General features: G+C 38.9%; 1 protein-coding gene across 5 annotated transcripts in view; it reads right to left on the bottom strand.

Moving 5' to 3' along the window:
• FRY (FRY microtubule binding protein) overlaps nucleotides 1-13259 on the bottom strand; it is a 508702-nt gene that overhangs the window by 167706 nt on the left and 327737 nt on the right. For all 5 annotated transcript variants that reach the window (XM_081126905.1, XM_081126902.1, XM_081126901.1 and 2 more), the window contains 8 exons: nucleotides 13051-13233; nucleotides 10620-10706; nucleotides 7966-8225; nucleotides 7336-7525; nucleotides 6607-6731; nucleotides 4489-4546; nucleotides 3508-3599; nucleotides 3056-3228 (listed from right to left, as the gene is read on the bottom strand). In XM_081126905.1, coding sequence (XP_080983031.1) covers nucleotides 3056-3228; nucleotides 3508-3599; nucleotides 4489-4546; nucleotides 6607-6731; nucleotides 7336-7525; nucleotides 7966-8225; nucleotides 10620-10706; nucleotides 13051-13233 — 1168 coding nt within the window. The remainder of the gene's footprint in view (nucleotides 1-3055; nucleotides 3229-3507; nucleotides 3600-4488; nucleotides 4547-6606; nucleotides 6732-7335; nucleotides 7526-7965; nucleotides 8226-10619; nucleotides 10707-13050; nucleotides 13234-13259) is intronic.

Here is a 13259-nt window from a genome sequence, read left to right on the forward strand (position 1 = left end):
TTGATCACCTGTGCTGGGTGCTCCAAGAATGTCCCTTGTGGAACTTTCTGTTGTAACTGAAACTTAATTGCTATTGGCCCATTCATGTGTGAGGTTGACCTTTACACTGGCTGACTGTGAGGATCAACCCCAACCACAGTGAATGGGTTGCTGTACAGGTGCTGACCATACAATGTGGAATTCACCTCCCCAGGATCTGGTGCCTGCCGAAATCTCCCTTTGGATATGCGACTTATGAGGCTAACTGGATCCTGCTATGATGATGTCTGAGACTCGCCACTTAGTGTGTGGATTCTGGGGCTTCTTGGAGGAAATCTGGTGCAGGCTAATGTTAGACACTGCCTGTGACTGGCCTTGGACAACCTGATTGGAGCTACAAGGTAACCCAATTTGTGGCTGCCTCTGCTGAGCCCAGCCTTGAGCTAGGGGGCAGGTCTTCAAAAGTCCCAAGGAAGCTTGATGTCTGCTTCTGCCTACCTCTGCCATCTGGCTGCCTCTTAGGTTCAATCACTGAAAGAGGCTTTTGTGGTAATTGAGTTACATGCAATAGGTTCCCAGTGAGTCACCAGGTAAGGGTGAGAGGTGTTCACTGGATCTATACAATTCAAACTTAGTGCCAGGGCTGGGCCTGAGGCCACTTAGCAAATGTCCCAGGGTATACCAAATCTAGCTGCCACCTGCTGGGTGCTCACATACCTTTGTGGTGGGGTGGGGTCTTGGGGAGTCATCAGGATGAGGCCAGCAGAATTTATCGGGCCCAAACAGACCAAGATTTGGTTGTGTGAAGGGAAAGCTCTGCACCAGTTGGGTGTGTGAGGGAAAAACTTCCCCATTCCAAGAGCCATACAACTTGGTCTGCTCCAGATTCTGCCCAGGCCTCTGTAGGGCGGAGCCACCAAGAGTCGAGATGATGGGGCTGCCAGGAGCCCAGAGAGTGGGGCTAGTGGATTTCCCATGAGGGGGAGGTGCCAGTCAGGTTTACAGGGAAGTAGGGAGAATGGCCCCCTGCCCAAAGTCACACAACTCAGTCACTGATACCCCCTGAGTTGGCCCATACCTCTATACCCCGACCTAGGTATCTGCCTCTTCAGAAAGGTGGAAGCTATGCAGGGTGGGTTGAGAGGGAGTCCAGAGTGTGGGGCTATTGCATTCCCCCAAGCTGATGCTGTATGGAAGGGTATGATCCACCCAAGCAAGATCGCATTCGCTATGCAGTAGAGTGACTGAGCACAGGGGGTCCCAGGAGTTGTCCCCTCTACTCTGTGTCCAGAGCCACAAACCTCAGTTTCTCCTCACACGACTATAGTCCACTCTGTCCTCCCTCTACCAGAACCCAGAGTGAGTGTCTGAGAACGAGATTTTATGTATTGGTCCTTTAAGAGGGTGCCTGTGTCTTTAGCAGACTCCTGTCTCTCTCTGGTGGACAGAATTCCTGCTGATTTTCACAGTCAAATGTTATATGGACACCTCTTCCCAGCTCTGGTGTGCTGGGCTGGGAACACAGCTTGGGGTTGAGACCCCAAACCCCATGCTTTCCAGGGGCAACCTTAGCAACTGAGGTATCCCTCTGGAATCTCACCTGCCTCCTGTGGGAGCAGGGCCAGCCCTCTTTATGTCTCCACACTTCCTACCAGTCTCAATGTGGCTTCTTCTGTAAATCCTTGGTTATAAGACTTCTCTTCAGCTAGTCTTCAGTTGGTTACTCAGGTTGATTTGTTAATATTTTTGTGGTAATTTCAGTTTGGTCTTGGGAGGAGGTGAATTTAGCTTCCACTTACTCCACAATCATCTTGGATCTCTCAAGATAGTTCTTATCCATTTTCTCTGTATAAAAAATTCTCTGTTGATAATATAACTTACTAAGCTATCTAGAATTCTATATAATGTGTTGATTCGATACAGTCAAGAGAAAGAATACTCCTGAGATTATATATTCACAGATTTCACAAAAGAGGTAAAAAATGACAAAAACATAAATGTGGATATGGGTAAAAACAGTAGAGATTATGGAATGTATTTGAACTTAAGTAACCATCAATTTAAAATAGGTTGCTATAAACAAAGCTTGGTATATGTAAAGTACATGGTAACAAAAAATCTGTAAGAGATACACAAGAAATAAAGAGAAAGGAATCTAAACAGCACTATAGAAAGTCATCAAAATTCAAGAGAAGAGAGCAAGAAAGAAACAGAATACTTTAAAAATAATCAGAAAAAAATAAAGTGGCAATAACTATGTACCTATCAATAATTACTTTAAATGTAAATGGACTAAATGCTCTAATCAAAAGATAGAGGGTAGCTGAATGGGTAAGAAAATAAAACCCATATATATGCTGTCCAAAGGAAAACCATTTCAGATAGAAAGGGATGGAAAAAGATATTTCATGCAAAGGGAAACAAATAAAAAAGCTGGTGTGTACTTCTACCAGACAAAACAGACTTTAAAAACAATTTTTTTTTATTTTAATATATTTTTATTGATTTCAGAGAGAGGAAAAGAGAGGGAGAGAGAGAGATAGAAACATCAATGATGAGAGAGTTATTGATCAGCTGCCTCTTGCATGCTCCCGACTGGGGATCGAGCCCACAACCTGGGTATGTGCCCTGACCAGGAATCGAACCCCGATTGCCTGGATCCTAGGTTGATGCTCAACTGCTGAGCCACACCCGGCCGGGCCAAAACAGACTTTAAAACATATTCACAGATAGCACAAGAAGGACAAAAATGAAGCACCTGTGAATGTTCCTTCTGAATTCTTTCCTTTCTATGGAGGAAGGTTCACTTAGGTTCATTTTCACATGGAAACCAAAATGAAGAAGAGAAACAATGACAAACACAAAGGCAGATTTAATTCTTATTGTTCCCTTTCCAACTCTGTGCTGAATTACTACAGTCTGTCCTCATGTACATTTCCAAGTATTTCAAGAGAAATAGACAGTCTCACCCAAGACCTGCACAAAAGCCAAGAGGATTAGAGGAAAGCACAGCCTAGAGGAACAAATGGTTTATCAAGCAAAAAGATAAGTAATCTGCAGTGATGCATCACTGTACCTGGAACGCACTGAATCAAGTTGGCAACCATGGCACTAAAATGTGCCCGGATATCTTTAAGAATTTCAACTTCTTTATCATTTTCAGCTTCTAGCAGCATGCGAGTCAGGTCCACGTACTCTAGGAACAAAGCTCCAAGGGCTAAAGTGTCCCGTTCTAAGGCTCCATTTGTGCTGGAATAAAGGAAAATGAAACTTTTAGATGCTCAGCCTTCATTTCAAAGTGGTACATGCTTCATGGAAAATAAAAGTCACTGTCAGAACTGACACACTACATTTGTTCTTGACCTATATGCAGTGTAAATAGAATAAGAAAAAAAACAACCAAGCTTTTTGGACTTTTTCTGAGTAAAAGTTAAAGGTAATATATTTAAAGAAAGACAGAAAGTGAAAAGAGAAAAAAGTAGACCAGTGTGGTAAGCAGAGACTAACTCAGGGAAATTTTCACCCTACCTGTCACTTATTACACCAGCATCAGCCAGAAGTTCAAAAATTCGAAGTAATTGTAGTCGTAACAAGTCCCGACGTTCTCGGCGTTTTTTGTTCTGTGCAGAAAGAGGTGATGCCACTTATAGATACGGGCAGGACAATATGAGCTTTAAACTGGATTGAAAAAAGGCCTAACCTAGTCCTTTTCAATTTTCTAACCATAAAAGACAAAAATGTATTTTTCTTTCTTGCTAATCCTTAGAGACAATGCTTGCTATTACAGGCTGTAAGAGAAAGATCATGGGGGTGGGAGTTGATAAATATTTATAAGGTGGGAATGTTCACAACAAGCCTCAGTTCCTATATGCTCCAAGCATTTGTGGAAACATTGGAGCATCTTAATCAAGGGGAAAAGGAGAGTGGGCATTAATACTGCCACCAATTCTGATCATGGGGCCCACATTTTCTGACTCAGACTGCTCAATTTTTGCTACTTCTTGATTCTTATTACTATATGGGAAGCTCCTTTTTTAGTCTTCTTTTATATATATATTTTTTATCCTGCTACATTATAAGTTTATCCTTTTCAGAGTTCACTTTGGGGAAGATAATGTTGAGGAAAATGCTTCATATGCCAGATGAAATAAATAATATTCTTGACCATCCAACTCCTTGTAAAAAACAAGCGAACAAACTAAAGGCCAAAATTCAATCAACGCAAACCTCCTGTAAATGAATGTAATATCTTAACATATATATGACTATTTAGGCTGCTTTGCTTTCGTTAGTTTAGTACATAAAATCTTTTAAAGTAGGAACCATTTTATACTAAGTATTCAAATATTGAATAATAATGAAAATAACAAAAACTAAAATATTAAGATTCAATATTATAAGCATGTTGGGGTATTTATATTCTTTAGGGGGAACCATTGGGTATGATTTAAATTCACACCATTGTCCAAATAAGCCAAGTATCTTAATGATTTAAATTAAAAATCTTACCTCTGGTCTTCGTTCGAGAGCTTCTTTCATTAATGGATGAAGTTCTTCTACCAATTCTCTACAGAGGAAAAAGGCCAGCATTTGAAATTCATTATTATTGATACCAAACTTGTCACCAAACATATACATTCAATCCTAAAACATTTGCTTTTTCCACTTTGCTTCTGATATCAAAATCTCCCCTGGCCTTTCCATTTCCCAATCACTGGTCTATACTTTGTATTACTGGTATTAATCCCAGGGCAATGTACATAATTTTGGCTCAATACATGTGTTGACTTGATTTTGATTTAATGTTCTAGAGATCTCTATAGCAAAAACTCTATCTGAACAATTAAACAATATTTTGCAAACACTTCCTAAATTCAAAGCACTTTACTACAGACTGTGGACCTGAAGATAAGTGAAGCTGAGTCTTTGCACAGAAATTTTCAGTCTAATTAGAGCACAAGAGACAGATGCAATACTATGGCACTGCCTTTGGGATCTGTGTTCAGGGGAATGACTGATAGTTGATTCTAAAATGAAGTCTTTTTGGAGTTTCAGAGGTAAATTCCTTTATTTGAACTATATGACAAATGCAAATATGGCAAGTACTACAGTAGTGAGGTTTTCATAAAAACCTTTTCTCTCGTGTAGTAAAAATAAAAGTTTGATCATGTTAATATACATCTCATATTACATGTATATACTTCATCTGTCCCTATTATGAGATCTAGCCAGTTGGTAAGTATTTTGTCTATAATATCTGTTCCATGTCTTAAAACCTTGTATTTTCTGGTAGAATATTTTGTGTTATTAGAAATCACCCTTCAGGGAAAACCAAGAACAGGAAGGTAAATTGTATTGGATTCTGCACTGAGACACAGAAAGCCTGTGTTCCATTCCAGATTTTTTCAATACATATGTTGGAATTTTTTCATCAAAGATATGGAAATAATATTGTCTCCTCCATCTAATTGCAAACATTAATCAAATATGTACTGTGAGCATTTTTATATTTAATCCTCTCAATAAATCTATGAGATAGATTCTATAATTATACCAAACTTTTTTTTATTAGAGAGATATACTTTATTTTTACTGATAATAACAATTTTATAGGGGAGGGAAATGAGGCCCAGATCTATGTGGCTAGTAAGTAGCATAAGTTACTTCCCTTGAGGAATGCTAAGAGGATGAGCTATGCAAAAAAGCCTCAGGTTCTTTGGGAAAATGTTAAGAAATTCCAGGAATTGTTCTTGTTATCTTCTTATAGTATTTCTACATGATGTTTTGTCTTAACTAATAAATAAGTAGTAAAACTCTGGTTAACTGGCACTCAAGTAGTCAGAGCTCACAATTACTTTTTGTAAGGTTAAAATCTGACTCTCTACGTGAATAATGTAAATGGTTTCTTTGCCAGTTGTCTCTAAGTTGTCTCTAAGATGTCTCATTAATCTTAGTTTTTCAAATAGGGTTTCTCACAGATGCTTGGGTCTTTCCCTTTTGTATCTACATGAAAACTCTAATAAGACTTAATTTGCCCTGGTAGGCTTTCCTGCTCAGTTAAAGTCATCAGAAGCAGCCCAAACTAACATTTTATGATGACTCTTTCAAAGGCATTGACACTGCCTCAGGTGGAATGGTTATTTAATTAAAGGTGTGGAATGACTAAGGAAACCAGGAATTGAGATATGATGGTTCTATAAAGGCAGATAAAGCACCTTATAGAAAGGTCCACTAGTGTAACAGGTCACCCCTAAGAGTTCTAGCAATGCTTTGCCTTTGATAGCCTGTTACATAAATGGCTGATAAGCAGACACTCCTATAGTGACGTTAAAGCCTCTGGTTAACTGGGCATTGACACTGAAATTTTTTTTACAGTTATCTAAAACAAAGCTCGCAAGTGAAATTAAATCTGAGAGGTAAAGTCAAGCTGCAATGATGGAAAGTGAAACACGAGGCAGCTGCAAGCAGTGATTGTTTCATGAACGTCAGTCAGAGGACACAGGAAACTGCGCCAAGCCTAGAAACTGCAGGCACTTGCCAATAGCAAACTCAGACTTGCATTACAAACAGGAACTATGATAGTAGCAGCATGTATGAATTTACAACAACTTATTAAGACTACTGTACCTGAAAACAAGGGAATTTGTTCTTCCAAATCCTAAAACTAAGGATTCTGTGATCTCAATGCCCTCTAGTCTCATCAAAGGCACCAACTGCTTTAACAGAACTCCCACGGATGGGGTGCCTATGGCCTGAAACAAGTTGATTAAAAGTGAAAAAGATGTCACATGGTAATGGAAGCTTCCTTTAATCAAATGGTGATTCCATTATAACAGTTTTAAAGTTCTAAACCACTTCCCAAGGCACTGCCATCATTTCAGGAAAAATAACACAACCCATACATTTAATACAGTACAAATGAATGCATTTCCCGTCTGGAACACAAACTAAAGAAATTGTTATTATAATAATCTTCTTAAAAAACAAATTAAATCTACAAAATGTATCTTTAACAAGATAAGTTAATCAAGGCATTGTTTAAAGGTGAAGACTTGGTGAGGAGTGACAGACATGTGGTATGTAGGACACAAACCAAACCTCAGGGCACTAATAAATACAAGTTCCAATGTCTTAAGAAAGTTTGCTAACTTCTCTTTATCTTCTGCTGCCCACTTGTCAGGGAGGAATAGTAAGTTATGCACATAAACACTCAATGGAATTTAGAAATGTGCAGGGTGAAGATCTGATCCCATATACTCCAGATGGCAGGCACAGTGCAATTTGCACTGTGAACTCTAGACAAAAAAGCTAAAAAAAAACCTTACAGAATAATTCTTCTGAAGCATGTCACGTCACCTTGTTATCGTAGCTCACTGTACCATCAGGCGTGGTTGCCATTATTTCTGGAGTCGAAGCTCTTAAGTGTCCCGGGCTCATGATACTGGGCTTTGCAACTCCAAAGCAAAGAATAAGGTAGTTTCTCCACAAGGTAACATAGTTGTCTCCGCTGCCAGCAGTGCTGGTTTTCTTGGCATTAATTGGACTACTAGAAATATGGAGTTGAAAACAAGTTCTGGATTTTAGTATATATGCTACTGAAGTGAGCACTAGTTCTGGATTTTAAATATCACTTACTGAATAATGATCCTACAAAGTGCTCAGATAGAGTTGAACAGCTATCTGTCAAGGACTGGACAGGGATGGTCACTACTGGGTGGGAAGTTGTATAAATTTTCAGAACCTTTTCACCAGTAAGGTCTGAGATTCTGTACTCTGACAGTCATATTGATTATTATGAAAAACAACAACAATAAAACTAGCTCTAGATAAGGACTTTGAACTTGATTTTTATTCGATGTTAAGAATTCTATATTAGGAAGTTCAGAATCTAAAGAGGATTATAATATCCCAATCTCTCATAGGAAATGAAAATGTAAGAGGGCAAATGGTGACAAGCAAAACAGAAGAAAGCACATAGATCCTTACTTGGGGTCCACCAGAGGCATGACTGACTGGAGCCGAGTGAAGGCATAGGGCCAGGCGTAGCTGAGGGCGGTGGGACAGTGCTTGGGCAAGTTCTCCTGACGCAGGAAACTGAACAGGCAGAGGACCCAGGGGTCTTTGACAGACTGAGCGAATATCCAGACATGGGATGGGCTCTTCACATCGTAGTGACTGTTGACCAGGACCGCATTCCACTCTACCAACCACTGAAGATCCACACTGTGGGACAGTGGTAAGGTGGCCTGCAGGTGCAAGTGGGGAATGAGTCAACACCACACTGTAAACACCATGCCCTCATCATGGCTTTTCCTGAGCAATTCTGCAATGGGCCATGCTGTGACTCTGAAACCTCCTCCTACCCCTGCCACATAGGACCCTGGTTTGTAGCCATTACTGTTTCCCAGGCTAGATGAAAAGTGGCCAAAGTGCAGAGGTTAAGGACAGGGGGTCATACTTTGTATAGTTTTAACGTCACATAACTCTGCATTGGTAAGCAGAAGCTCACTAAATATTTCTTGAACTCATACATGACATTAGTTAATTCAAACTTGACCAAAGATTTGCCATTTTAAAAATTCTGAAAAGTTATATTATGCTAAGTGAAATAAGCCAGGCAGAAAAAGACAAACATCACATGATCTCACTTATATGTGGAATCTAAAGAACTTAATAAACTGATGAACAAAATAGGTTCGGTGACATGAAAGCAGGGATCAGACTGAGGAATCTCAGAGGGAAGGTGGGGGGTGGGTGGGTGAGGAGAGATTAACCAAAGGATCTATATGCATATATGCATAACCCAAGGACATGGACAATAATGTGGTGAGGGACTGGGGAGGGGGGTGAGTAGGGGGAGAAGGGGTCAATGGGGAGAAAAGGGGACATGTGTAATATTTTGAACAATAAAAATAAAATAAAATTTTGAAAAGCTATTCATCTCTGAGATTCATAAATGTACTTTTAATCCCTATAATTAGGTTATATATTTATATTTTAAGCCATGATGTTGACTTAGGGAGATGACTGAGTGAATCCCTTTTATGAATGGCATTTTATTGACGATTTTTAAGGTAAGATACCTATTTATTCTTGTCCTGTGATATCAAGCCAAAATAATACATTCTAGAACCTTCTGAAAGATATCTAAACACATGAATTCTTACATTTCATTTTCTTTTAAGCACAGAATATCATAGTTTATAGAAGACCAAGTTTCAAATGATGTAGCTGTTGTGCCAGGAGAGAAAACTGCATGTTTGTTAGGCATTTAAAGCAATCCATTTTCTCTGCTGAGCCTAGGAGTTCCTGTGGGTCAGAGTGCTCCACTAGTGGGCTTGGTGGTTAAGGGCCAGAAAGAAGAGATTCCAGCCCAGGCTTTGCCCAAAGCCTGTGACCAGAAAACCTCTGGACATCCCAGAGTGCTTCATTTATGACTTGGGGATTACAATGCTGCTCTCACTCCACCCTTAAATGGATGGGAGGTAAGAACACCTGGAACAGAGCAGGAACTACTTCCCTCATGCCCTGTCCTATGCATCTTCCTAAGTGCAGAGTTGCTGACCTTGTTACTCCGGCTCAAGGTTTTGACTCTGATAAACACAGAATAAAATCACATGAGCAAAATATAACCTGCAGGGAAATAAGATAGGTGTACAAAACAATTAAACTTGACTCTTCCACTGTATGTTCAAATAATTTGAATTTCTAAAAGACTCAGTAGGTCTGCACTGCATGGCTAACAGTTTTAGTTACTATCATTATTATCACAATCATAGCAAGAACAAGGTTACTGAAAAATAGGGATCTGTGTTGAATTCCAGTTGGAAAAGGCTACAAAAAGCTCACAAGTGTATTTAGGTTTTGTAGTCACTCCTAGCTATCTGTCAAATTATGTTTGTATTCACTTATAGTTATTTGACAAGAATATACAAGGGACATTGGCAGTGTGGATTCTGCAAGCAGTCGGGATGTGCCCTGCCTCTCTTCAGCTTTGGAGCCGAAATTAGTCCAGGTTCTGTTACTACATTATACTGATTTTTTAAAAAACAGATAATTAAAATCAATTCCAATCTCTCTTCTACTTGCTCAGGAAACTGAAAGCTGCCAACATGCTCTTTATAAGGAAGGATGTGTCTGTGTATCAGATAAAGCTCTACTAGGGTCAGAGTCCAATGAGGGTCAAACCCAGGCCCTAGCACTTCCTTCTGTGTGACGAAGGCCCCGTGCCCCTAAATGTTTCTGAGTTTTGATACCTATGAGGGTCGAAAAGATAATGAATGTGAAAGCACCTTGTAAACTGTAAAGCATCCTGTAAATACGAGGTACATATAATGTTAATTACAATAAATAACGTGAATTAGTTTTCTTAACGAAGCCTGAGAAATTCTTCTTGAAATAGCAGTTTTCAAAATATTATTTATATACCTAAGGCTCAAATTTCATTTGAAATTATCTGAATGTCTCCTAAGCCAGTATTTGAAAATCTTGTCTTGTTTTCCTACGTACTTTTGCGTAAGTTTATTAACCTCACATAAAACCCCTGAAATCTTCCACATCAGTTTTCTTTGTCTCTCTTTTTCAGATAGGTCAAGAGCTTATACTTAATGATTAGCAATCAGAATCAAGCATGTACTTACTGAATCTGAAACTGCTACATGAATAAAACTTTCAAGAATGGAAGAACTCAGCTGATCCATGACGTCAATCATAGGCCTGTCATCCTCCTGTACAAAGGGGAGGCGGTTACTTGCCATGGGAAAATGGAGCCTTCCCATCCAGCCCACTCCCTTTGTCTAGTACATGAAAGCAGAACAGCCTGCAAAATAGTGATAAGAGTTTTCCCACAGGAAACTGAGTGTTGAGATGGTGAAAGGCAGTGGCTAAAACTCCCCATGCTTCTGTGTTGAGTCTTTCAAGTTTCAGTGGAAGATGATTAGAACTCCCATTTCACATTGCACTGAAAAGACATGCACCTGAATTTCAAAAACTCATACATGTACACAAGAATCTAAATATAGTACCAGAATTATTCACTGAAGTGTTCATGTTAATGTTAATTTTAAGGACTGGAAACCCCACAAATATATGCTTCGCCAGACCTCTAAATTGCTACTTACTAAAGTCACTGATCTGCTAAAATAACTGATAAATTGTTGACTATGATTGAATTTAGCTCCAAAGAAACTGCACTGGAGACTATTCACATACTCTCTGTGGTATCTATGTGTTGTACAGCTATTTGGTAAAAGAAACAAATCAGAATGAACATAAGAAAAAGTATCACAACTGTATATTTAAAAATGTGGTCCCTCTGACATTTCAAGTAGCCATCTGGCACCATACATACTTATTACAATATTATTGACTATATTCCCTGTGTTGTACTTTACATTCCCATGACTATTTTTTAACTGCCAATTGGTAGTTCTTAATCCCTTCTTCTACATGAATACTGTGCATATATATATATATATATATATATATATATATATATATATATACACACACACACACATATATATGTATGTTTGTCATTATTACAGAGACGCTCATATATAAAAAATTGTTTACTTAGAAGCCTTATAGGAAAGCTTTGGAGTGTCTTTGTTTATGTATGAGAATGATTTCAAAATGAGAATGAGAATGGTTTCCAAAGAGTCATGGCTGGTCAAAGAAAACAACATGCTGTATGAGAAACATCCCTTAGAGTCTGCTGGAATAGCAGTTACAAACATGGTGCTTGAGGGGCACCTGTATCTGGCTTTGAATTCCAGCTCTGTCATGTCCTCGCTGTTGATTTGGGGTAAGGCTTTTAACCTCCCTAAACCTCAGCCTCTGTACATTGGGGGTAATAACAATACTTATTCTTAGGTTATTGTGAGAGTTAAATGAGATAAAATGTGTGTAGAGCACTTAGGCAGTAACTGACACATATATGGTAATTTTTATTATCAGTACTTTCATCATTAGAAACTTGATGGAGGTTTACTAAAATATAGCATGTCTCAGAAATTCATATACCAGATAGCAGAGGCATGGTCCTAAAATATGTTAGATTGCTATCTGAAGAAATGTGAATAACCAGGACAGTTACAGATTTAAAAACATTTTGAGCCCTAGCCAGTCTGGCTCAGTGGTTAGAGCGTTGGTCCAAGGACTGAAGGGTCCCGGGTTCCATTCCGGCCAAGGTCACATACCTTGGTTGCAGGCTTCATCCCCAGCCCTGGGTCTGGGCATGAGTGGGAGGCAACCAATTGATATGTCTCTCTCACATCGATGTTTCTCTCTCTCCCTCTCCCTTCCAATCTCTCTAAAAAAGCGATGGAAAAAATATCTTTGAGGGAGGATTAAAAAAATTTTTTTTTGAAAAGACAATGACCATTTAAGCCAAGATCAGTGATTTAAAACAAGAAAATGGAAAGTATCATTTTTCTAAAGAAGTAGAAGCATAAAAAGCTGGCCTTTCTTTAATGACTCATGCCTGGGGTTTGGCTATCTGTGCCATCAGGTCATGAGCCTGAACAAGGGTGTATTTGACTGAGGGCAGGAGGTTAGCTGGAGTTATGGTACTTAATCATGGGCTTACTTCTCCCATCTCAAGGGGACATGTTTTCTTGTGATGCCATTTTTTCTACTGTTATGAAAATTAAATTACTTTCTGTTAGCCAGACTGCTTAGTATCTTAATCATTTTACATGGTATGCATTATTTTCCTAAGTTTGTTTTCTAATATAAATGTAATAATGTCTGCTGAATTCGATGTCTGCTGAACATTATTGAAGGCAAATGATCTATAATTTAATCTTAATTCTTCACCCTTTTACAAGCACTGTCTCTTGGAGAATGATAAACAGGCTTTTCTATTGCTCTCAGAATATCTGACTTGTCTCTTGTAGGTGAAGAGTGCTATTTCATAATTTAAAACTCACCACAAATCAAAGATTATTTGTTGACATTATGTGTGATGTGACAGAACATAAAGTAGTAATACATCATTTACAATTTTTAATCTAAACTTCAAAACTGTTGAAAGAAATAAATTGAAAACTTCAGAAGAATAATCCATACCTCAGGCTGACCCAGGACAAGAAATAAAGCTCGGATTTCCTTGAGTATTAAAACGGACAGTTTGCGTGTGGCCACTTGAAAACTGCAGAGTAAAACGAGAGCAAAGCCTTCCACAGCATGGAGGACACTGCAGTGGGGACCTCGTTCCGACTGCATTCGGTGGCTGGAGCCACTTGCAATTAACTGTCATAAATAAGAACAACATTCTA

Source organism: Miniopterus schreibersii (assembly GCF_964146895.1).
Source record: "Miniopterus schreibersii genome assembly, chromosome: 2".
NCBI classification, from domain to species: Eukaryota; Metazoa; Chordata; class Mammalia; order Chiroptera; family Miniopteridae; genus Miniopterus; species Miniopterus schreibersii.